General features: G+C 44.9%; 1 protein-coding gene across 1 annotated transcript in view; it reads right to left on the bottom strand.

Moving 5' to 3' along the window:
• LOC120941363 (WD repeat-containing protein 64-like) overlaps nt 1-24834 on the bottom strand; it is a 125672-nt gene that overhangs the window by 93586 nt on the left and 7252 nt on the right. The window contains exons 3-6 of the mRNA XM_040354701.1: nt 13993-14103; nt 11463-11677; nt 5445-5579; nt 1151-1230 (exon numbers count right to left, since the gene is read on the bottom strand). Of these exons, the coding sequence (XP_040210635.1) occupies nt 1151-1230; nt 5445-5579; nt 11463-11677; nt 13993-14103 (541 nt within the window). The remainder of the gene's footprint in view (nt 1-1150; nt 1231-5444; nt 5580-11462; nt 11678-13992; nt 14104-24834) is intronic.

Genomic DNA, 24834 nt, shown 5'->3' with positions numbered 1-24834 from the left:
TTCCACCTACGCCGGCCTGCGCCTTTGGTACCCACGCCACGCTGGCGCAGCGTTGGGAGCACTGGCTTTCTGAATTCCATGCTTGCCTCTCTGCGCTGCGGCGGCGTAGCGTATACGGGTTACTCTACGGCGGCGTAATGTGCGCCGTGCTCTCTGTGAATCGGGGCCTACGTTTTTCGGGTTTTGATTCTTTCGAATTTCCAGATTTTCATTTATGGATTTTAGAATTTTCAAATTTTCGAACTTCCAAATCTCAGAAATTCCAAATTTCCGAATTTCCGAAATTTAGAATTTCATCATTTCAAATTTTCGCATTTCAAAATGTCCAAAATTTCGATATTTCAAAATTGGAATTTTTGATATTTCGAAACTGGAATATAGTTCTAATTTTCGAATTCGGTAAATGAAAATTTAGCAAATTTCGGAGATAACTAATTTGTCAAAATTCCTTAAAAAACAAATTAGAAACTAAGGGCCTGATCCACAAAAGGGATACGCCGGTGTATCCACAGAATCAGTTTCTCATAGATAAGCAGAAGATCCGGCATGTGTAAGGGACTTACACTGTCGGATCTTAGGATGCAGTACCGCATCCGCCGCTGGGGGCATTTCTCGTCGAAATCCAGCGTCGGGTATGCAAATTAGCACTTACGGAGATCCACAAAGCTTTTACGCTTCGTTTTTTCTCCGTAAGTGTTAGTTTGCCGTCGCAAATTAGGGCTGCTTTTACAAAGTGTAAAGTTAGTACACCATGTAAAAGTAGACCGTTCTTTCCCGCGACGCTGTCAAATTTTTTAAAAAAAATTTTTTTTCCCGCCGCATCTTTTTTTTTTCCCGACGCAACTTTTTTTACCCGGCGCGATTCACAAAACTCTGCGTAACGTAATTTTGCGCAATGCACGTCGGGAAAATCGCGTCGGGAGCATGCGCAGTAGATTGGGCACGCCTTGCGCCGGCCGGATTTAAGTTACACCGCAGAACATTTCTAGGTAAGTGCTTTGTGGATCGGGCACTTAGGTAGAAATTTTCCGGCGGTGTAACTTAAATCCGAATATTTAAGTTACACCCGCTGGCTGTGGATCTGGCCCTAAACGAATTGCACATGTCTATTAAAAACACGATTACACGTTTATGACCACAATGTTCTTACCTCCAGTTACAATCCGTTTGGCGGTCACAGAGAATGCAAATGCCGTGATCCCTTTTTTAACAGAAAAACATCTGACTGGCCTGTTTTTTCGAAAAAGAAGATTTTCTGCTTTAGTGTTGGAAGTCAACATGTTTTTTTTTTTTAATATCAGACATTTATGGAGGTTTACTGACTGGTTAAAAAAAGCCATTTGGCCTATGTTGGAATACTAAGCGCTGAAGTACAGCGTGAAACGCGTCGGCCATTTCTGTACCTGTTGTTTGCAGTGAATGCATGTGCATTTGAAAATAAAAGACCAACTTTATTTTAGTTATTTTGGAGTGCGGCTATCCAGAGTTTTTTCGTCCATTTGCTGGCCTATGTTGGAAGTTGTCTTGGAAGGCCAGTACAGCAAGTTTACCCAATAGGGTGTTTGTAACCAGGAGTCATAAATGGGAACTCATCTCCTAAAGAATCTTCTCTCATAGGCCTCCTGATGCGATGTACAGCGCCTAGAAAAAGTATTCATACCCCTTGACATTTTCCACATTTTGTCATGTTACAACAAAAAACATACATGCATGTTATTGGGATTGTATGTGATAGACAAACACAAAGTGTCACATAATTGTGAAGTGGAAGGAAAATAATAAATGGTTTTCAATTATTTTTACAAATAAATATGTGAAAAGTGTTGGGGGGGGGGGCGGCATTTGTATTCAGCCCCCTTTACTCTGATACCCCTAACTAAAATCTAGTGGAACCAATTGCCTTCAGAAGTCACCTAATTCGTAAATAGTCCATCTGTGTGTAATTTAATCTCAGTATAAATACAGCTGTTCTGTGAAGCCCTCAGAGGTTTGTTAGAGAACCTTAGCAAATAGCATCATGAAGGCCAAGGAACACACCAGACAGGTCAGGGATAAAGCTGTGTAGAAGTATAAAGCAGGGTTAGGTTATTAAAAAAAAATCTCCCAAGCTTTGAACCCGAAAAACGTAAATAATAATTGAATATAACTTAATCTCACGGAGCTTCTGTTCAATCCATCATCGGAAAATGGAAAGAGTATGGCACAACTGCAAACCTACCAAGACATGGCCGTCCTCTTAATCTGACCGGGCCGGGCAAGGAGAGCATTCATCAGAGAAGCAGCCAAGAGGTCCATGGTAACTCTGGAGGAGCTGCAGAGATCCACAGGTCAGGGGGGAGAATCTGTCCACAGGACAACTATTAGTGGTCTCTCCACAAATCTGTTCTTTATGGAAGAGTGACAAGAAGAAAGACATTGGAGAAAGAAAGTCATAGGAAGACACAGCAAACATGTGGAAGAAGATGCTCTAGTCAGATGAGACAAAAATTTTACTTTTTGGCCTAAAACAAAACGCTATGTGTGGCAGAAAACTAACACTGCACATCACCCTGAACACACCACCCCCACCATGAAACATGGTGGTGGCAGCATCATGTTGTAGGGATGCTTTTCTTCAGCAGTCTGCAAAAGACTTGAGACTGGGGCAGAGGTTCACCTTCCAGCAGGACAACGACCCTAAGCCAGAGCTACAATGGAATGGTTTAGATCAAAGCATATTCATGTGTTAGAATGGCCCAGTCACAGTCCAGACCTAAATCCCATTGAGAATCTGTGGCAAAACTTGAAAATTGCTGTTTACAGACGCTCTCCATCCAATCTGACAGAGCTTGAGATATTTTACAAAGGAGAATGGGCAGACATGTCCCTCTCTAGATGTGCAAAGCTGGTAGAGACATCCCCAAAAGACTTTCAGCTGTAATTGTAGAGAAAGGGGGTTCTACAAAGTATTGACTCCGGGGGGCGCCATACAAATACCCCCCCCCCACACTTTTCACATATTTATTTGTAAAAAATGTAATATCATTTATAATTTTTCTTCCACTTCACAATTATATGTCACTTTGTGTTGGTCTATCACATAAAATCCCAACAAAATACATTTAAGTTTTTGGATGTAAAATTACAAAATGTGGAATACTTTTTTAAGGCAACTGTTCAGTCTCAGGGAGTGTAAGAGGACACGGGACCACACAATGAGATTGGAGGAGAAGTGGTTTAACCTTAACCACTTAAGGACCCCTTCACGCCGATATACGTCGGCAGAATGGTACGGCTGGGCACATCCATGTATCTGTACATGGCCCTTTAAGCCCAGCCGTGGGGTCGCGCGCGCCGCCGGCGTGTGCACGCGACCCGGTCCGAAGCTCCGTGCCCGCGGGACCCGATCGCCGCCGGTGTCCCTGGATCGGTCCTCCGGAGCTGAAGAACGGGGAGAGGTGAGTGTAAACACACCTTCCCTGTTCTTCGTTGTGGCAGTGTCATTGATAGTCTGTTCCCTGATATAGGGAAACACGATCAATGACGTCACACGTCCAGCCCCGCCCCCTACAGTTAGAAACACATATGAGGTCACACTTAACCCCGTCAGCGCCCCTAGTGGTTAACTCCCAAACTGCAATTGTAATTTTCGCAGTAAACAATACATTTTTATAGCATTTTTTGCTCTGAAAATGACAATGGTTCTAAACGCTATAAATTTTGCGCAAACCAATCAATAAGTGCTTATTGAGATTTTTTTTACCAAATAGGTAGAAGAATACGTATCTTTTTTATCTTTTATCTTTTTATATCTTTTTTGGGGGATATTTATTATAGCAAAAAGTTAAAAATATAGGCCTAGATTCTCAAAGGACTTACAACGGCGCAGCGACATGTACGCCGTCGTAAGTCCTAATCTGGCCCGTCGTATCTATGCGACTGATTCTTAGAATCAGTTCCGCATAGATATCCATTAGATCCGACAGGTGTAAGTCTTTTACGCCGTCGGATCTTAACTGCAATTTTTTTTTTGCCCGCTAGGTGGCGCTTCCGTCGATTTCCACATCGAGTATGCAAATTAGCTAGATACGCGAATTCCCGAACGTATGCGCGGCCGAAGCAGTAAAGTTACGACATTTACGTTAGGCTTTTCCCGGCGTAAAGTTGCCCCTGCTATATGAGGCGCAGCCAATGTTTAGTATGGCCATCGTTCCCGCGTCGAAATTTTAAAAAGTTACGTCGTTTGCGTAAGTTGTCCGTTAATGGGGCTGGACGTCATTTACGTTCAGGTCGAAAACAATGACGTCCTTGCGACGTCATTTGGAGCAATGCACACTGGGATATTTTACGGACGGCGCATGTGCAGTTCTTCGGCGTGGGGACGCGCATCATTTAAATGATACACGCCCCCTACCCGCCTAATTTGAATTCCGCCGGGTGATTTCCGCTACGCCGCCGCAACTTTACAGGCAAGTGCTTTGTGAATAAAGCACTTGCCTGAAAAACTTGCGGCGGCGTAACGTAAATGAGATACGTTACGCCCGCACAATTTTGCGCCCATCTACGTGAATCTGGGCCGTCGATTTTTTTTCAAAATTGTCGCTCTATTTTTGTTTAAATAGCGCAAAAAATAAAATCCGCAGAGGTGATCAAATACCACCAAAAGAAAGCTCTATTTGTGGGGAAAAAAGGACTCCAATTTTGTTTGGGAGCCACATCGCACGACCGCGCAATTGTCAGTTAAAGCGACGCAGTGCCGAATCGCAAAAACTGGCCAGGTCCTTTACCTGCATAAAGGTCCGGGTCTTAAGTTGTTAAACTGCACAGGGGGTCTTTCACTGTCAGGGCAATAAGGATGTGGAACTCTCTTCCACAATTGGTGGTGTCAGCAGGAAGTATTGATTGTTTTAAAAGACTCTTGGATGTCCATCTTAGCGAAGACAATATACAGGGATATGGGAAATGACTATGGACACTAATGCCGCGTACACACGATCGGAAATTCCGACAAGAAAATCGTGGACCGAGGGAATGTTGGCTCACACTTGTGTTGCGTACACACGGTCACACAAAATTCCGACTGTCAAGAACGCGGTGACGTACAACACCTACGACGAGCCGAGAAAAATGAAGTTCAATAGGAAGTTCGGCTCTTCTGCTTGATTCAGAGCATGCGTGTGTTTTTTTTGTGCGTCGGAATTGCATACAGATTATGAAAATTTCCGACAAGAAATTTTCTTTCTTGTCGGAAAAATTGAGAACCAGCTCTCGAATTGTTGTTGTTGTTGGAAATTCGGACAGAAAAAGTCCGATGGAGCCTACACACACGGTCGGAAGTTCCGACCAAATACTCACATCGAACTTTTCTTGTCGGAAATTCCGCGGCATAACACATATATCTACACAGGTTGAACTATTGTCTTTATTCAATCTTACCAACTATGTAACTATGTAATAATTATTACCTCTTATCTGTTATCCTTTCTACTTCATCCAATACTAAAGAATGTTCGCTGTCTTCAGAACACGATGCAAAGAATTTTAGTTCTTGGATGTACTTTAATTTAATAACCCAATCACTGTGCAGCTTTCTCCTGACCCTAGAGATCAAAAAATGCAAAGAACGGTTCAATATGTTTACTTATTATGATTATCTACCGTATTTGCCGGCGTATAAGACGACCCCCTAATTTTCCAGGAAAAATGTTGGTTTTGGGATATACTCGCCATATAAGACGACCCCCTTCCTACTAGTCTTTCTGGAAGCTGAGGGGTAGCCGGAACAACCGCTGACAGAAACAGGCTTTTTTCAAATCTCACTGTGCCATTACATTACTTGCCCCCACTGTGCCATTACATTACATGCCTCACTGTGCCATTACATTACTTGCCCCCACTGTGCCATTACATTACATGCCTCACTGTGCCATTACATTACTTGCCCCCACTGTGCCATCACTTGCCCCCACTGTGCCATCACTTGCCCACACTGTGCCATCACTTGCCTACACTGTGCCATCACTTGCCCCCACTGTGCCATCACTTTCCTACACTGTGCCATTACTTTCCTACACTGTGCCATCACTTGCCTACATTGTGCCATCACTTGCCTACACTGTGCCATCACTTGCCTACACTGTGCCATCACTTGCCCCCACTGTGCCATCACTTGCCCCCACTGTGCCATCACTTGCCCACACTGTGCCATCACTTGCCCCCACTGTGCCATCACTTGCCTACATTGTGCCATCACTTGCCCCCACTGTGCCATCACTTGCCTACACTGTGCCATCACTTGCCTACACTGTGCCATCACTTGCCCCCACTGTGCCATCACTTGCCTACACTGTGCCATCACTTGCCTACACTGTGCCATCACTTGCCCCCACTGTGCCATCACTTTCCTACACTGTGCCATCACTTGCCTACATTGTGCCATCACTTGCCCCCACTGTGCCATCACTTGCCTACACTGTGCCATCACTTGCCCCCACTGTGCCATCACTTGCCCCCACTGTGCCATCACTTGCCTACACTGTGCCATCACTTGCCTACACTGTGCCATCACTTGCCCCCACTGTGCCATCACTTGCCCCCACTGTGCCATCACTTGCTCCCCACTGTGCCATCACTTTCCCCCCACTGTGCCATCACTTGCTCCCCACTGTGCCATCACTTTCCCCCCACTGTGCCATCACTTGCCTAAACTTTGCCGTCACTTGCCTACACTGTGCCATCACTTGCCCCCACTGTGCCATCACTTGCCCCCACTGTGCCATCACTTGCCCCCACTGTGCCATCACTTTCTCCCCACTGTGCAATCACTTTCCCCCCACTGTGCCATCACTTTTCCCCACTGTGCCATCACTTGCCCCCACTGTGCCATCACTTGCCCCCACTGTGCCATCACTTTCTCCCCACTGTGCAATCACTTTCCCCCCACTGTGCCATCACTTTTCCCCACTGTGCCAACAGTGCCATCACTCACGTCAGGCCGGTGACAGTCTCCGTGCTGCGAGCGTCCATGATTTGAATGCCGCGCCTTCTTCTCAGACTGTCCTGTGATAGGCGGAACTCTCTCATCCTCTGGTCCGAGGATGAGAAGGCATCTGTGATAGGAGGAACACAGAACAGAGGCGCTGCTGGGAAGATTTGTGTTCCGCCTATCACAGGACACTCTGAGGAGAAGGAGCGGCTTTTAAATCAGGCGTATAAGACGACCCCCGACTTTGGATGCATTTTTTTGCATCAAAAAAGTCATCTAATGCCGCGTACACACCATCACTTTATGTGATGAAAAAAAACGACGTTTTTAAAAACGCCACTTTAACCACTTAAAGCGGGAGTTCACCCATTTAAAAAAAATAAATAAATCTCCCCTTAGCTTCCTGCTCGTTCGGTCTAGGGGAATCGGCTATTTATATTAAAATATGAGCAGTACTTACCCGTTTTCGAGCTGCATCTTCTTCCGTCGCTTCCGGGTATGGGTCTTCGGGAGCGGGCGTTCCTTCTTGATTGACATTCTTCCGAGAGGCTTCCGACGGTCGCATCCATCGCGTCACTCGTAGCCGAAAGAAGCCGAACGTCGGTGCGGCTCTATACTGCGCCTGCGCACCGACGTTCGGCTTCTTTCGGAAAATCGTGACGCGATGGATGCGACCATCGGAAGCCTCTCGGAAGCCTGTCAATCAAGAAGGAACGCCCATTCCCGAAGCCCATACCCGGAAGCGACGGAGAGGATGCGTCTCGTAAACGGGTAAGTACTGCACATATTTTAAAATAAATAGCCGATTCCCCTAGTAATAACGAGCAGGAATCTAAGGGGGAAAAGTGCCCTCTAAGGGTGAACCCCCGCTTTAAGCCCCGGACCATATTGCTGCCTAAAGACCCAAGGGGTTTTTACAGTTCGGGACTGCGTCGTTTTAACAGACAATTGCGCGGTTGTGCGACGTGGCTCCCAAACAAAATTGGCGTCCTTTTTTCCCCACAAATAGAGCTTTCTTTTGGTGGTATTTGATCACCTCTGCGGTTTTTATTTTTTGCGCTATAAACAAAAATAGAGCGACAATTTTGAAAAAAATTCAATATTTTTTACTTTTTGCTGTAATAAATATCCCCCAAAAATATATATAATTTTTTTTTTCTCAGTTTAGGCCGATACGTATTCTTCTACCCATTTTTGGTAAAAAAAAATCGCAATAATCGTTTATCGGTTGGTTTGCGCAAAATTTATAGCGTTTACAAAATAGGGGATAGTTTTTTTGCATTTTTATTTTTTTTATTTTTTTTTACTACTAATGGCGGCGATCAGCGATTTTTTTCGTGACTGCGACATTATGGCGGACACTTCGGACAATTTTGACACATTTTTGGGACCATTGTCATTTTCACAGCAAAAATGCATTTAAATTGCATTGTTTATTGTGAAAATGACAGTTGCAGTTTGGGAGTTAAACACAGGGGGCGCTGTAACATTTAGTGTTCACCTAGTGTGTGTTTACTAGTGTAGGGGGGTGTGGCTGTAGGAATGACATCATCGATCGGGTCTTCCCTATAAAGGGGATCACTCGATCAATGCGCCGCCACAGTGAAGCACGGGGAAGCCGTGTTTACACACGGCTCTCCCCGTTCTTCAGCTCCGGGGAGCGATCGCGACGGAGCGGCTATAAACGAATAGCCGCGCCGTCGTCCCGGATCGCTCCCCGAGCGGACCCGACCTCCGCATGTACCGGGGGGGGTCCCGATCGGACCCCCCACCCACGTCTAGCAGAGGACGTACAGGTACGTGGATGTGCCTGTCCGTGCCATTCTGCTGACGTATATGTACATGAGGAGGTCGGGAAGTGGTTAAATGACCGTGTGTGGGGGAAAACGTTGTTTTATGTCTTGTAAAAAACGACCCAAAAAAATTGAAGCATGCTTCAATTTTATGTGTCGTTTTTCAAAACGTCGTTTTTTACTTCACAGAAATTGACCGTGTGTAGCAAAAAACGTCTTTCAAAACGACGTTTTTACACCCGCGCATGCCCAGAAGCTAGTTGTGAAGCGAGCTTCAATGGTAAAACGTGGTGGAACGTAACCTCGCTTTGCTAGAACATTGTGAGAAAAACGATGGTGTGTAGGCAACTTCGTCTTTGAAAATTGAAGTTTCAAAAACATCGTTTTTTACTTCACAGAAAATGTCGTTTTTTTTCATCACATAAAGTGATGGTGTGTACGCGGCATTATACGCCGGAAAATACGGTATATCATTACTTTCTGATTGCTAAGGACAGGTTGTTATTCTCCTTTAAGGAGTTCCCTGTCTTGCCTTCCTTCTCTGTCATTGGTGGAATTTCCTTGTTAACCACTTCAGTACCGGGCACTTTCACCCCCCTTCCTGCCCAGGTCAATTTTCAGCTTTCAGCGCTGCCGGTTTTTAAATGACAATTGCGCGGTCGTGCTACACTGTACCCAAACTACATTTTTATCATTTTGTTCCCACAAATAGCGATTTCTTTTGGTGGTATTTGATCACCTCCTGCGGTTTTTATTTTCCGCTAAACAAATAAAAAATACAGAAAATGTTGAACAAAATAATATATTTTCTTTTGTTTCTGTTACAAAAACCTTTACTGTTGGGCACTGATGGGCACTGATAAGGTGGCACCAATGAGGTGGCACTTATGGCACTAATATAGGGCACTAATGTGCACCACTGAGGTGGCACTGATGATGGCACTAATATAGGGCACTGATGGGCACTGATATGCAGCACTGGTGGGCATTGATAGGAGGCACTGATATGCAGCACTGTTGGGCACTGAAAGGCGGCACTGATGGGCACTCTGATAGGTGGCACTGATGGATATCACCAATTGGCAGGCACTGGCGGGCATTATTAATGGGCACTGATTGGCATCAATTGTGGGCACTGATTGGCATCCCTGGTGGCCATGGTTGGCATACCTGGTAGTCACAAGTGGTGGGCATACCTGGTGGTCCTGATGGTGTCCCTGGTGGTCCTAGGTGGGGATCCTCAGGGGGGCTGCACTGATAATCAATCAGAGCAGACCCCCCTGTCAGAGGAGCAGCCAATCGCGCCGCCTATAAATGCCTATCAGTCCCGCCTTTCAGTGCCCATTAGTCTGACAAACGCAAGTGAAGAAAAGCCGATAAGCGGCTTTTCCTGTTTACACCGTGATCAGCTGTGATAGGACACAGCTGGTCACGTGGTAAAGAGTCTGCGTCAGAGACTCTTTACCTAGATCGGAGTTGCGGTGTGTCAGACTGACACGCCGCACCACTGATCGCCACGCTGCAGGCCCCTGCGGGCACGCGCCGCCTCGTTATCCTGATCACGTCATATGACGTCCCATCAGGATAACTAAACCACTTTGCCGATGTCATTTTGCTATATGATGGGCGGCAAGTGGTTAAAGTGGAACTAAACGCTCTCAATTGACATTATCTATTTTAATCCTTATGCTGAAGACTTAGGCCCGGATTCTCGTACGAGTTACGACGGCGTATCTCCAGATACGCCGTCGTAACTCTGAGTCCGAGCCGTCGTATCTATGCGCCTGATTCTTAGAATCAGTTACACATTGATTTGTATTAGATCCGACCGGCGTAAGTCTCTTACGCCGTCGTATCTTAACTGCATATTTACGCTGGCCGCTAGGGGCGTGTACGCTGATTTACGCCTAGAAATATGTAAATCAGCTACGAACGTACGCCCGGCCGACGCAGTACAGATACGCCGTTTACGTTAGGCTTTTCCCGGCGTAAAGTTACCCCTGCTATATGAGGCGTACCAATGTTAAGTATGGACGTCGTTCCCGCGACGAATTTTGAAAATTTTACGACGTTTGCGTAAGTCGTTCGCGAATAGGGCTGGGCGTCATTTACGTTCACATCGAAAGCATTGGCTTCTTGTGGGTTAATTTGGAGCATGCGCACTGGGATACTTTCACGGACGGTGAATGCGCTGTTCTTAAAAAGCGTCATTTACGTGGGGTCACATAAAATTTACATAACACACGCCCACATCTACCACATTTGAATTAGGCGGGCTTACGCCGGCCTATTTACGCTACGCCGCCGCAACTTTGGTTTGAGAATACGGCACTTGCCTGTCAAAGTTGCGGAGGCGTAACGTAAATAGGATACGTTACGCCCGCACAAAGATGCGTGGTTCTACGTGAATCCGGGCCTTAGTAATTGGATAGGAAAGTGGGTAAAATAAGTATTGAACACGTCACCAGGTAAATATATTTCTAAAGTAGCTATTGATATGAAATTTTCACCACATGTCGGTAACAACCCATGCAATCCATACAAAATAGAGGGCCAGATTCACAGAAGAAGTAGACTGATACGCCGGCGTACTTTCAAATTTCCCACGTCGTATCTTTAGTTTGAATCCTCAAACCAAGATACGACCAGTTGGGAGCTATTCTTTGGCAATTTGCAAATGACTTTTAGAAAACAAACTGACTTACTGCTCGAAGTTTCCAGAATGCAGGAGACCCGGCTGAGACAATAGATGAAGATTTGTGCGGCATTTGTTAAGTTCATATTTTCCAATTGAAAACAAGGTAATAAATCCAGCATCATCTCCGACCAAAATTCCATTCTTTTCAGAATCTTCTTGCGAATTCACAGCACAGACACACTTTGGGCGATGTTTCATTGGTTGGAGGAAGGTATAGCTACCCTTCAAAAAAAATGACAGAGAATTTGATGTGCAACAATAATAGTTACATAGTAGGTGAGGTTGAAAAAAAAGACACAAGTCCATCAAGTCCAACCTGTGTGTGTGATTCTATGTCAGTATTACAGTGTATTTCCCTGTATGTTGTGGTCGTTCAGGTGCTTATCTATAGTTTCTTGAAACCATTGATGCTTCCCCCGCTGAGACCACTGCCTGTGGAAGGGAATTCCACATCCTTGCCGCTCATACAGTAAAGAACCCTCTACATCAGTTGTTCTCAACCTTTCTAGTGCCGTGACCCCTTGATAAAATTTCCCAAGTTGTGGGGACACCTAACAGTAGAATTTTTGTAGCGTGGGTTTTCAGCACCTAAGGCCAGACAAGTAATTTGCGCCCCTAGCCCACGGACATTTAGGGATCCCTAAGTCCCTTACACTCATACAGTATTAAGTATTATCTAAAATCACTCGCAGCTATAATGAAATGTTGGCTCCCGGCAATACAGAGAAAAGTCATTGAAAGTCAATGATAAAAAAAAAAAATGCGTAGGGGTCCCCCCAAATTCAATTACCAGGCCATTCAGGTCTGGTATGGATATTAAGGTGAACCCTGCGTCAAATTAAAAAAAATATGACGTGGGGGTTCCCCCCAAATATCCATACCAGGCCCTTCAGGTCTGGTATGGATTTTAAGGGGAACTTCACCCCAAATAAAATAAAAAAAAGGCGTGGAGTTTCCCCCCAAAATCCACACCAGACCCTTTATCCGAACACGCAGCGTGGCAGGCCACAGGAAAATAGGGGGGACGAGAGAGAGCGCCCCCCCTCCTGAACCGTACCAGGCCACATGCCCTCAACATTCGGAGGATACTTTGGGGGTCTGTGACCCCTCAAAGCACCATGTCCCCATGTTGATGGGGACAAGGGCCTCATCCCCAAAACCCTTGCCCGGTGGTTGTGGGGGTCTGCGGGCGGGGGGGCTTATCAGAATCTGGAAGACCCCTTTAACAAAAGGGACCCCAAGATGCGGGCCCCCCTATGTGAATTGGTAATGGGGTACATTGTACCCCTACCATTTCACAAAGAAAGTGTAAAACACACAGACACTGTTGGGATAAGTCCTTTATTAAAAACAAAAAATAATAATAAAAAAAAAAGATTCCAGCGGTGGTAATCCACACTCGGTCTCCGCTCCAACGCTGTCGGTATCCTGCAATGGATGCTCTCCTCTCCGGGGTCCAGCGATGGATGATCTCCTTCCATCCAGGTCCAGGCTCCAGCAATAAGATGTCCAGCCCAGCGCATCCTGTCTCCCCCGGAGACACCCCGGGAATATCGTCACCGCAGCCTGACAGGTCTTATGTAGCTAAGGACAGGGGCCACCCATCACATGACCCCGTGCCCCTCTAACGCAAGGGGAAAACCTGGCTTACCCAGTGACGTGACGGGTGACCCCGCCCCCTCTGATGCAACGGGAAACACTTTTTATGACAATAACTTGCATATTATGCCGTGTACACACGATCATTTTTCGGCATGAAAAAAACGACGTTTTTAAAAAATGTCATTTAAAACGATCGTGTGTGGGCTCCACATCATTTTTCGGGTTCTGAAAAACGTCAAAAAAAAAATTTGAACATGCTGCATTTTTTAACGACGTTTTAAAATATGTAGTTTTTCGGGTTGTAAAAAATTATCGTGTGTGGGCTAAAACTACGTTAAAAACCCGTGCTCAGAAGCAAATTATGAGACGGGAGCGCTCGTTCTGGTAAAACTACCGTTCGTAATGGAGTAAGCACATTCATCACGCTGTAACAGACAGAAAAGCGCGAATCGTCTTTTACTAACACGGAATCAGCTAAAGCAGCCCCAAGGGTTGGGTCATCCTCATGGAACTTCCCCTTTATAGTGCCGTCCTACGTGTTGTACGTCACCCCGCTTTGCTAGAGCATTTTTTTAAAACGATCTTGTGTAGGCAACGTCGTTTTAATGATGAAGTTGGAAAAAACAACGTTTTTTCTAGATGCTGAAAAACGTTGTTTTTTACATGCCGAAAAATGATCGTGTGTACGCGGCATTAGGCTTTAAAATTATCACTTTAGATTTCTCCCATAGACATTTACAGGATGTTCCGCGGCTTTTCAAATTTGCTGCGAACACCCCAAATTGTTCGCTGTTCGCCGAACGGGCGAACAGGCAATGTTTGATTGGAACATGAGTTCGACTCGAACTCTAAGCTCATCCCTATTTGAAAGTAACCAAATAAGCTTCAAATGCTACTAGAATAAATATCCAAACAGTTTTAACTTCAAAACACACCTCTGGTTTTCCAAGCCATTTATAATCCCAAAAAACAAGGCTTTCTTCTGACACAGCAACAACTTTTTTCATGTGAATAACGATATCACAACTTTGAAACCAAGCAGTTCCCTAAAAATACATAAAATATTTGAACAAACAATACAACATCAGCAAAATATAACTCATGTTACTCGTTATATACTAAAAGAGAAATGTGATGAGCGCAACCTCTAAAAGTGTAAAATAATGCCAATATAAATATAAAATGCCGTACTAGTATATCAAACACTATACACTGACGTTTTTTTTTATGTCATTAAAAACGATTGTGTGTGGGCTCCTGAGCATTTTTCACGATGTAAAAAATGGGCATTAAAAATTTAGAACATGCTCTAATTTTTCACAACGTTTTTAACGTCGTAAAAAATGGTCATGTGTGGGCTTTAACAACGTGAAAAAAAAACGTATACTCAGAAGCAAGTTATGAGACGGGAGCGCTCGTTCTGATAAAACTAGCGTTTGTAATGGAGTAAGCACATTCATCACACTGTAGCAGACTGAAAAGCGCGAATCGTCTTTTACTAACACAAAATCAGCAAAAGCAGCCCCAAGGGTGGCGCTATGCGAATGGAACTTCCCCTTTATTGTGCCGTCGTACGTGTTGTACGTCACCGCGCTTTGCTAGAACATTTTTTTTTCACGATCGTGTGTAGGCAAGGCCGTTTTAACGATTGAGTTGAAAAAAACTTCGTTTTTTTCTAGACCATTAAAACGTAATTTTTTACAACCCGAAAAACGGTCGTGTGTACGCGGCATTAGGCACATTGTGATGATTATTGTAAGAAGATAAGAAGATACGGGGGATGAGTGTGGGATAATTATGACTAGGGTTGTCCCGATACCACTTTTTTAGGACCGAGTACAAGTACCGATACTTTTTATCAAGTACTCGCCGATACCGATACTTTTTTTAAATCTCATGTGTCAGTATTTTTTTTTTTTTTATTTTTTTTTTTTTACAATTTTTTTTTTTTACAATTTGTTTATTTTTGAAATGAAAGGAGAGAAGCCAGCGGCTTCTTTTCATTCATAAACTGAAACATCGTAATCACAGGAGGTTACAATGTTTCAGTTATGTGAATGGACAGAGTCAGTGATCACTGACTCTGTACATTCCGCCACTCTCCATCCTGACAGATCGAGGGGGGACATGGCGGAAGAAATAAGGGGGGCATGATGGCGACAGAAAGGAGTGGGGACACCGCGGCAGCATGGAGGGGGGCATGACGGCGGCAGAAAGGAGTGGGGACACCTTGGCAGCACGGAGGGGGGCATGACGGCGGCAGAAAGGAGTGGGGACACTGCGGCAGCATGGAGGGGGGGACACACGGCGGCAGGATGGAGGGGGGACACACGGCGGCAGGACGGAGGGGGACATGACAGCAGCATGGGGGGACACAGTAGCAGGACGGAGGGGCATGACGGCGGCAGCAAGGAGGGGGGCATGACGGCGGCAGCAAGGAGGGGGGACACGGCGGCAGCATGGAAAAGGTTGGCAGCACGGAGGGGGACAGCAGCAGAATGGAGGGGGAATGGAGGAGGATACAAGGATAGTCAGCGGTGATCAGTGCTTGTAGCTCCCCCACCGCACTGATCACACTGACTGTCCAGGTATCAGGTGAAGCATTGGAGCATTTGCACCAAGTACAAGTACTCAGGCAAATGCTCGGTATCGGTCCAGAATCGGTATCGGGACAACCCTAATTATGACCCTATCAAGGAACCATCCCGAAAGCAGCAGATACTGTATTACAAAAAAGTTGTTGGGACTTTGCATGTACCCGGCCGTTTCTTTTGATTTTTATGCCAGGTTAATCATACCCTGGACAACCAAACTAACTATTTTTTTTATTTTTTATTCCTATGGTTCTAGCCAAAAAGGCCCGGCCCAAGAGGCAGGTGTTAAAAAGTGTGTATGGTGCAGTGACAAAGATACCAATAAAACTCAGAGTGACACTCACGCAGTGAGAATTATGGCACCCCTGGACTGTTACTCCAGGGGCACATGCACTACGGGCTTTCTCCAACCCCGGCCCACAGCCAGACCGGTGCAACCCTTGACTTGACCTTTGTTTAAATTTCAATAAAAGCTGGAAAAATGGGGTTGTTCTAAAAGTTGTAGACCGGTAATGTATTTATCTCATCTTATGACAGGTGCAGCCTAGAAAAGTCATATTTTTGGTTATAGGTGTAAACTGTCTATATTTTACAAGAAACACATATTCTGCTCTATGCACAACCTTTATTGAACTTAATAATAGAATATACAGTGTACTTACAGCCACATGTACACGGGCATAGTGTTCCATCTGCATAGAAAAAATATGCATAAGATGTCATTAGTGCTGCCAATTTACAAAAGTATTTGTAAATACAAATTCTGCAATATTATAGTATATATAAGAAGGCCAGTATGGTGGCCTGAGTTTATGGGAGGAGCCCGGAGGGTATCTAAGCAGCCCACTCACACATGCTCTTTGTCGGTTCAGTGTGCGGTACTGCACGTCCAGGGCTCAAGTCCTGCGGGAATGCGTGGGATCGGAGTTCAGTTCCCTTTGCAGGACTAGAGCAGCCGCACGAGCCAATCCTTCACTAAGCGGTGATGCCCAGCTCTAGTCACTGACATGGGTAGGCGAACCTTAGTAATCCTTTATTTTACTGGCCGCTTCCTGTATATGGATTCATCGATTAGTATGCGGGTATTCCGTCACTTCCTCAATGCCGCAATGTCTCCTGGGAGCTTTTGTCATTGTTCCCAGGAGACATTGCGGAGGTCTGCCGCAAGTTATCGCAGGATTTAGAAAGAACTTGCTTATTTCTAAATCCCGCGATAACTCGCGGCAGACCTCCGCAATGTCTCCTGGGAACAATGACAAAAGCTCCCAGGAGACATTGCGGCATTGAGGAAGTGACGGAATACCCGCACACTACCCAATGAATCCATATACAGGAAGCGGACAGTAACATAAAGGATTACTAAGGTACAGTGGATCGAAAAGAAAAAAAACATGCGGTTTAGTAATTATGCATATGAGCGTATTATTATTTATTTTTTGGTGGGGGAGTGGATCTTGGGTGGGAGTTCCCACACTTTTTTCCCCGGGACTTGACCCCTGTACACGTCACTGGGCCGACTCTTCCAAGCTCACCTCATGTCCGTGAGTCTGCCCATTCAATCGCATTCGACACCCTCCCGCCCTCCCCTTTCACGTACGTACGTACGTACGTTCGTGAATCGGCGTATCTTGCTCATTTACATATTCAACGCGTAAATCCACGTACACGCCCCTAGCGGCCAGCGTAAATATGCACATAAGATACGACGGCGTAGGAGACTTACGTCGGTCGTATCTTAGCAACAGTGAGGCATATCTCATTTTAAGAATGCGCGCAAAGATACGACGGCGCGCATTCGGACTTACGACGGCGTATCTACTGATACGCCGTCGTAAGTCTCTCTGAATCCGGCCCATAATGTTTGGGGGTTCTAACTAATTTTCTAGCAAAAAAATCAAAAAAGATTTTCACATTGTTGGAAGGCAAAATGAGTTAATATAATTTCTGATATTCTGACTCCCTGGAGGGCAGGCATATGGCCCCCAAGTTGGAATGTAACCAATTAAGCCTCTAACTTTGCATGACAATACAGGCTCAGATCTGACTATGAGGATCATTGATTAACCACTCTGCAAGCAAGCTTCAAAGAGAGCTATGGCTGCAAAGATAATTGATGACAGCTCAAAAGATCAACAAGCTCCTGGAGATGACATGGACAATGCTGCCCCTATAGGCCAATATAATATATTACAAGGACTACCGCTTGGCAATATCTAATTGGATAGGAGGCAAGTGGGGGTGGTTACGAGTGGGCGTGAATGTTTGAGTGAAAAGGGCTTACAAAAGAGATATAGTCCCTTGTCCCCTTTCCCTTTTGGCCTGCTTATGTGAGCCTCTTGGCTCGGTCTCTATTACCATTGTAAGGGGTTAGCTCGGTAGTGGGGGTGTGTGACCCTCTGGAAGGGGTTCACTACACACAGAACTAGACAGAAAGGCAGTCGAAGACGGTTGAAAACAAAGATTTTGGTTTATTCTTGCTGGAAACATGTGCAAGCATCCAAACAGCATAAACAAAATAAAACATAAAATAAACCCTGGCCACTTGGGGCGTCTACCTTCACCACACAGGAACCTATCTATGGAGTCTGGCACAGCCTAGTGCTGGGTAGACACTGCTGGTCATACAGCAGAAAAACAATAGTCTTTTTGATTTTTTATCACACAGAAAAATCAACAGCACCTCACCTCTTCAGAAGTATTTCTGCTCACTCCTCTCCTTCACTCAAAAAGCCTCAGGATGCAGCAATCAGTAGTAATCCTCTGGATTACTTATAGAGGCCTTAATTGCCTCATTCTGAACAGCTGAAGTTTTCCAACGCCCTTAAATCTTTCTGGCTACTTCTGCAGCCGACACCTAATAATAATTGGTGTATTGTCTAAACAAGGGAGAAATGTATCTGCCGTCTGTGACAACACCCACAGATTTACCTGTCACACCATCCAGAGCCCAGCCAATGAAACCATGTGTGATAAGTATAAGTATCTTTGATGCTATTTTTTTCATAAACTCTGCTGTTATACTTTACGTTAGTGTTTGATGTTAGCATATTCCTATTTTCTTGGGAAATAAATGAAAGATATTGTTTTACTATACTGATGTGTTTTTCTTTCATAGCTAACCTTATACCATTATGCTTATCTAAGTTTTTATAGACTAGCTAACTATGGGAATAGACAAGTTAATACATATATGCAAAAGATAGAGTAAATCCGTAATCACCTTTTGGGATAGTAATTATATTGTTTATTTATTGTATGTTTATTAGTTTGTATACTGCAGCATTTACTTCACACATGTATACAAAAAGTGAGAGAAAATGCTTGGCCTTCAAGTGGTTATGATACTCAATTCAGCCAGTACTTACCCTGATATGGGCACATTCAGAAATTACTCTGTTGGAATGAGGAGATCATTTCAACCATTAAGATTATACATTATCAATATACCTGGCTGTTAAAAAGGGATATGACTCCATGTTTTGAAACAGTCAATACGGCTTCCATTGTTGGCACCCTAACAATACATTGGATTACATCGTTCCACTTTTTACGACCTCCTGTTAGCAAAAGAGATGAACTCAGTAACATTGACCTGCTGATGATCTAAGAAACTTATACTCACTAATACATACTAAGCTATTTTAGGTACAGTTGTGCTCATAAGTTTACATTTTATGATTTCTTTATTTCCATTTTTCAGAGAATATGAATAATAACACAAAAACTTTTCTATCACTCATGGTTAGCGTTTGGCTGAAGCTTTTTAAAATCAAAATCACAACATAAACTACCCAAATGACCCTGATCAAACGTTTACATACCCCAGTTCTTAATACCGTGTATTGCCCCCTATAACATCAATGACAGCTTGAAGTCTTTTGTGGTATTTGTGGATGAGGCTCTTTATCTTCTCAGATGGTAAAGCTGCCCATTCCTCTCGGTAAAAAACTCCAGTTCCTGTAAATTCTTGGACTGTCTTGCGTGAACGGCACGTTGGAGATCTCCCCAGAGGGGCTTAATAAAAAATGAGGTCAGGAGACTTTATTCTGCTGTAGCCAATGACAGGAGGCCTTGTGTTTTGGATCATTGTCATGATGGTCCCATGGGCAGATTCCTGGCTGATGAATGAAATATTCCTCCAGTATTATTTGATAACATTCTGCATTCATCTTTCCATCAATTTTGACCAAATTTCCTGTGCCTTTGTAGCTCACATCCCCAAAAAAAATCAGTGTTCCACCTCCGTGTTTCACAGTAGGAATGGTGTACCTTTCATCATAGGCCTTGTTGACTCCTCTCCAAGTGTGGTGTTTATGGTTGTGGATAAAAAGCTCAACTTTGGTCTCATCACTCCAAATGACTTTGTTGCAGAAGGATTGAGGCTTGTCTCTGTGCTGTTTGGCGTATTGTAAGCGGGATACTTTGTGACACTTGCGTAGTAATGACTTTCTTCGGGAGACTCGACCATTCAGCCCATCTTTCTTCAAGTGTCTCCTTATTGTGCATCTTGAAACAGCCACACCACATGTTTTCAGAGAGTCCTGTATTTCACCTGAAATTATTTGCGTGTTTTTCTTTGCATCCCGAACAATTTTCCGGGCAATTGTGGCTGAAATTTTAGTTGGTCTACCTGACCGTGGTTTGGTTTCACCAGAACCCCTCATTTTCCACTTCTTGACTAGAGTTTGAACACTGCTGATTGGCATTCTCAATTCCTTGGATATCTTTTTATATCCCTTTCCTGTTTTATACAGTTCAACTACCCTTCCCTGCAATTCTTTTGCTTTCCCCATGACTCAGAATCCAGAAACGTCAGTACAGCACTGGATGAAAGATGCAAGGGTCTGTCAGGAGTCCAGAAACTCATTGACCCTTTATACACACATACTAATTACAAGCAAACAGATCACAGGTGAGGATGGTTACCTTTAATAACCATTCAAACCCCTTTGTGTCAACTTGTGTGCATGTTATCAGGCCAAAATCACCAGGGTTTGTAAACTTTTGATCTGGGTCATTTGGGTCGTTTCTGTTGTCATTATGATTTAAAAAAAAGTAAACACAATTGACTGATAATAAATGGCATCAGCCAAACACTAACCATGAGTCATACACCACCAACCCCCCCCCCCCCCCCGGGAGACAGTGGCGGTCACCCTTAGAGGCTGCCTTGCCTTGAGGAGGAAGGGAGAAGGAAGAGCCGGCCCGCTCCAGCGAACACACAGGAAACATTCTCCGTCCGGCCGGATAGATACTAAGACATCCTGAGACACGATTGCCCAGGGTGTCCTAAAACTTCTTGGTCAATAGGGGCTTCCTGATTGGCCGGGAGGAGAATGAGGAAGAATAGCGAATATTCATTCGCTAGTGTCACAGAACTGGGTGGGATTGAAGCGCAGTGGCTTACCCACACAGCTGCATAACACACACCCTCCCCAGGCCAGAGTTCAGGGAAAAGAAAGCCTGCAAGTTCCACCCCAACTATTTATGCTCTCCCCCAGCATGCACCAGTTACAATAAACCTCCTAGCTGTTGGCTAGGGGGGAACATAAATATTCATAACTCGGTATTACTGTGGCATTTTACTCTATTGCCAGAGGCAGTGGCAGATTTAGACCTTGGGGGGCCCATGGCACTTCAGGTTCGGGGGCCCCTCAACATAAAAATTATATGAAATATGGCTCTTGACAGCCAGTAGGCACAGAGCACTTTTCTTTCATGGGCCATCATGGTTCACAGATAATTCTTTCAGTGCCACTTTGCTAAACTACATTTCTTCTGAGTAACTAGTGACCATTCTTCCAGAAGCGCATATGTGAGGTCAGGCACTGATGTTGGAGGAGAAGGTCTGGCTCGCAGTCTCCACTCTAATTCATCCCAATGGTGTTCTATCGAGTTGAAGTCAGGACTCTGTGTAGGCCAGTCACGTTCCCCCAGCCCAAACTCGTTCATCCATGTCTTTATGGACCTTGCTTTGTGCGCTGGTGCGCAGTCATGTTGGAACAGGAAGGGGTCATCCCCAAACAGTTCCCACAAAGTTGAGAGCATGAAATTGTCCAACATGTCTTGGTATGCTGACACCTTAAAGTGTTTGTTAACCCCCCCCAAAAAAATTCAGATCCTGGTCCCTTAAAGCAAATTAAACAGCACAGTGCTTGTGCTGTGTAATCTGCCCTTCTCTAAACTGTAAAAAAAAAAACTCCCTGAACCTGCCACTTCCTGTAAGCCCTCTCTGTACCGACCACAAAAATCAGGGCTACTGAGCCCTTACCACCGTGGTCTGGGTGCGTCCCTCCGTCATACGTTGCCTTTCTCTCAGTTCTCCTATCTCCCCCTCACCCCCTCCTTCCTGCCTGTCAGCTCCCTCTCCCTGTGTCTGTCTTCACTCCCTGTTGCTATTATTTAAAAAAAAAACTACAATTGTCACTGCCAGCCCCTCTATTAGAGGCTGACATACTACTTGCTTTCTGAAAATGAGAGTTGTAAATAGCTACTTAGAGCTGTCCTCAGGCCGGTCACGTTACTCGCGGCCGCTTTACAGCTCCGAGACAGGGCTTCCGTGGGAGGACGTGATCTCCACAGCTGACATCAAAGGGAGATCAGGGCCCCTCCTGCAGAAGCCAATCCTTCAGAGCTCTAAAGTGGCCACGAGTCATGAGACCGGCCTGAAGACAGCTCTAAATGGGTATTTAGACTGCTCGTTTTTTTAAATGACTTACATAGTGTGCTATGCCAGCCTCTAATAGAGGGGCTGGCATAGACTTAAGCCATTTTTTAACAACCACTTTAATAGCTGGATTCATGTAGGGGCGCGCATCTTTGCGGCGGCGTAGCGTCGAGTATTTACACTACGCCGCCGTAAGTTAGATAGGCAAGTACTGTATTTAAATGTAGCGTAAATGTGGCTGGCGTAAGCGTTCCTAATTCAAATGAGGATGGGGGCGTGTTTTAGGTTAATTACTCGTGACCCGACGTGATTGACGTTTTTTACGAACGGCGCATGTGCCGTCCATGTACATATCCCAGTGTGCATTGCTCCAAAGTACGCCGCAAGGATGTATTGGTTTCGACGTGGACGTAAATTACGTCCAGCCCTATTCATGGACGACTTACGCAAACGACGTAAAATTTTCAAATTTCGACGCAGGAACGACGGCCATACTTAACATTGGCTACGCCACCTAGGGGGCATGTTTATCTTTAGGCGGCGTATCTCTTACGGAAACGGCGTATCTTTACTGCGACGGACGCACGTATGTTCGTGAATAGGCGTATCTAGTGATTTACATATTCTACTCCGAACTCAACGGAAGCGCCACCTAGCGGCCAGCCTAAATATTGCACCCTAAGATACGACGGCGCAAGCCGTCGTATCTTAGATAGGTTTAAGTGTATCTCAGTTTGAGAATACACTTAAACTTAGGACGGCGAAGATTCAGAGTTAGGTCGGTGTATCTACTGATATGCCGGCCTAACTCTTTCTGAATCTAGCTATAAGAGTTCCCTTCACTGGAACTAAGGGGCCAAGCCCAAGGGAGGGAGAGGAGGAGTGGCCGTCAGCGCTGCAGGGGAAGGAACAAGGGGATCGGTATATTTAACAATGCAGAACAGCCGCCGGTCCTCCTGCTCGCCAGGTGCCCGGGCCCCCCTTTTGAACACAAGGACACAGGCCCGGTACAGGAAGGCAGGCTGTACTGCCTGATTATCGGCTCTTGTGATCAGTGTAATTAGGGTGTGCCCAGGCAAATCCAGCACACCCCCCGCGCACGCCTATTCAGTTAGGAAAAGAATATAGAGCAACATTTTCCCCCCAATTACAACATTATATTGTACCTCTGATGGGCATTCATAATATGGCTTTTGTATTGTGTACAGAATTGTGTAAATTGGGTTTTAGCTTAATTGTAATAATGAACATTTTATTACCTGTTGCACTTTCAATTGTCTTTCTTTCGGATAAGGGGAAAAGTTTATTGTCTTCATACATTATTAACTCAGTAATTTTCTTTTCGCTCAGAAAGCAGTAAATCGTCTAAAATACAAATATGGAATATATATAGACGGTGCCAAAATGAAGACTTGTAAGAAATGTGAATAATTATCTCTATAAATAGAACTGAAACAAATCTGAAATTTACTGAGAAAAAAAAAAGTTATCCGAGTCAGCTGTATACATTGCAAAGCAAACTGCAAAATGACAATAGCTAACAATATAGCTAACAATAGAGATAACAATAGAGATAACAATATAGCTAACAATAGAGATAACAATAGAGCTAACAGTGGCCCGGATTCAGAGAGCAATTAACCATAGTTACGCAGCGCAATTGCTTACTTGCCCGGGCGTAACGAGTGTTCTGTATTCAGAAAGCTCATTACGCCGACTGTAGCCTAAGATACGCGTGGCATAAGGCTCTTATGCCCGCATATCTTAGGCTGCATTCTTGCGATGGCCGCTAGGGGGCGTTCCGGTAGTGGTCAGCGTATAGTATGCAAATTGCATACTAACGCCGATTCACTACCCTACGCGAGCCCTGCGTATGCAGTTTACGTCGTTTGCGTACGTCGGTTTTTGCGTAAGGCTGCCCCTTCTAATAGCAGGGGCAGCCAATGCTAAAGTATACCCGTCGTTCCCGCGTCGCGAAATTTGAAATTTACGTTGTTTGCGTAAGTGAATCGTGAATGGTGCTGGACGCCATTCACGTTCACTTTGAAGCAAATGACGTCCTTGCGACGTCATTTACCGCAATGCACGTCGGGAAAGTTTCCCGACGGAGCATGCGCCCTACGCTCGGCGCGGGAACGCGCCTAATTTAAATCATTCCCGCCCCCTACGGGATCATTTAAATTGCGCGCGCTTACGCCGGGCATTTTGCCGGAGCGCCTATGCAATTTACGGAGCTACTGCTCCGTGAATCGCGGGTAGCGCAGAAAATTTGCGGGGGCGCAGGGCAAAAACGGCCTACGTAAAAAAAGCGCAAGGCTACCTGAATCTGGGCCAGTATAGATAACAATATAGATAACAATAGAGATAACAATATAGCTAACAATAGAGATAACAATATAGCTAACAATAGAGATAACAATATACAGTAGATAACAATATAGATAACAATATAGATAACAAAAGAGATAACAATATAGATAACAATTTGTGCGGCCTATTACTTTCCTTCTTCCTCT

Source organism: Rana temporaria, chromosome 5, assembly GCF_905171775.1.
Source record: "Rana temporaria chromosome 5, aRanTem1.1, whole genome shotgun sequence".
In the NCBI taxonomy this organism is placed as follows: domain Eukaryota; kingdom Metazoa; phylum Chordata; class Amphibia; order Anura; family Ranidae; genus Rana; species Rana temporaria.
This window is presented reverse-complemented; position numbering and strand designations above follow the sequence as displayed.